At 46.7% G+C, this 225-nt stretch overlaps 1 protein-coding gene across 1 annotated transcript in view; it reads right to left on the bottom strand.

Annotated features, from left to right (window-relative positions):
* The window catches only part of LOC119585416 (dual specificity phosphatase DUPD1-like), a 29,227-nt gene that overhangs the window by 2,314 nt on the left and 26,688 nt on the right, over positions 1-225 (bottom strand). The window contains exon 7 of the mRNA XM_037934078.1: positions 6-105. Coding sequence (XP_037790006.1) covers positions 6-105 — 100 coding nt within the window. The remainder of the gene's footprint in view (positions 1-5; positions 106-225) is intronic.

The following is a 225-nucleotide window of genomic DNA, read 5'->3' on the forward strand; positions in this document are numbered from 1 at the left end:
AAGACGAATCCATCTCGCGCAGCTTCTCCAGCCTCATTCGGAAGAGGCTGAGGTCAAGGTCCGCCAGCTGCTGAAGGAATCCGTTGTTTGGTCTGATTTCCCGACCTGGGGAAAAATTTCAAGGGGGGGTGGGTAAGGTTTACATAGCTTGTTCAAATGTGTTCATTTGTAATAAACTGTGCAGAAGAAAACATGGGCAGTAAGTGACTATTGAACCAAATCATG

This window comes from Penaeus monodon, chromosome 19 (assembly GCF_015228065.2).
Source record: "Penaeus monodon isolate SGIC_2016 chromosome 19, NSTDA_Pmon_1, whole genome shotgun sequence".
NCBI lineage: Eukaryota > Metazoa > Arthropoda > Malacostraca > Decapoda > Penaeidae > Penaeus > Penaeus monodon.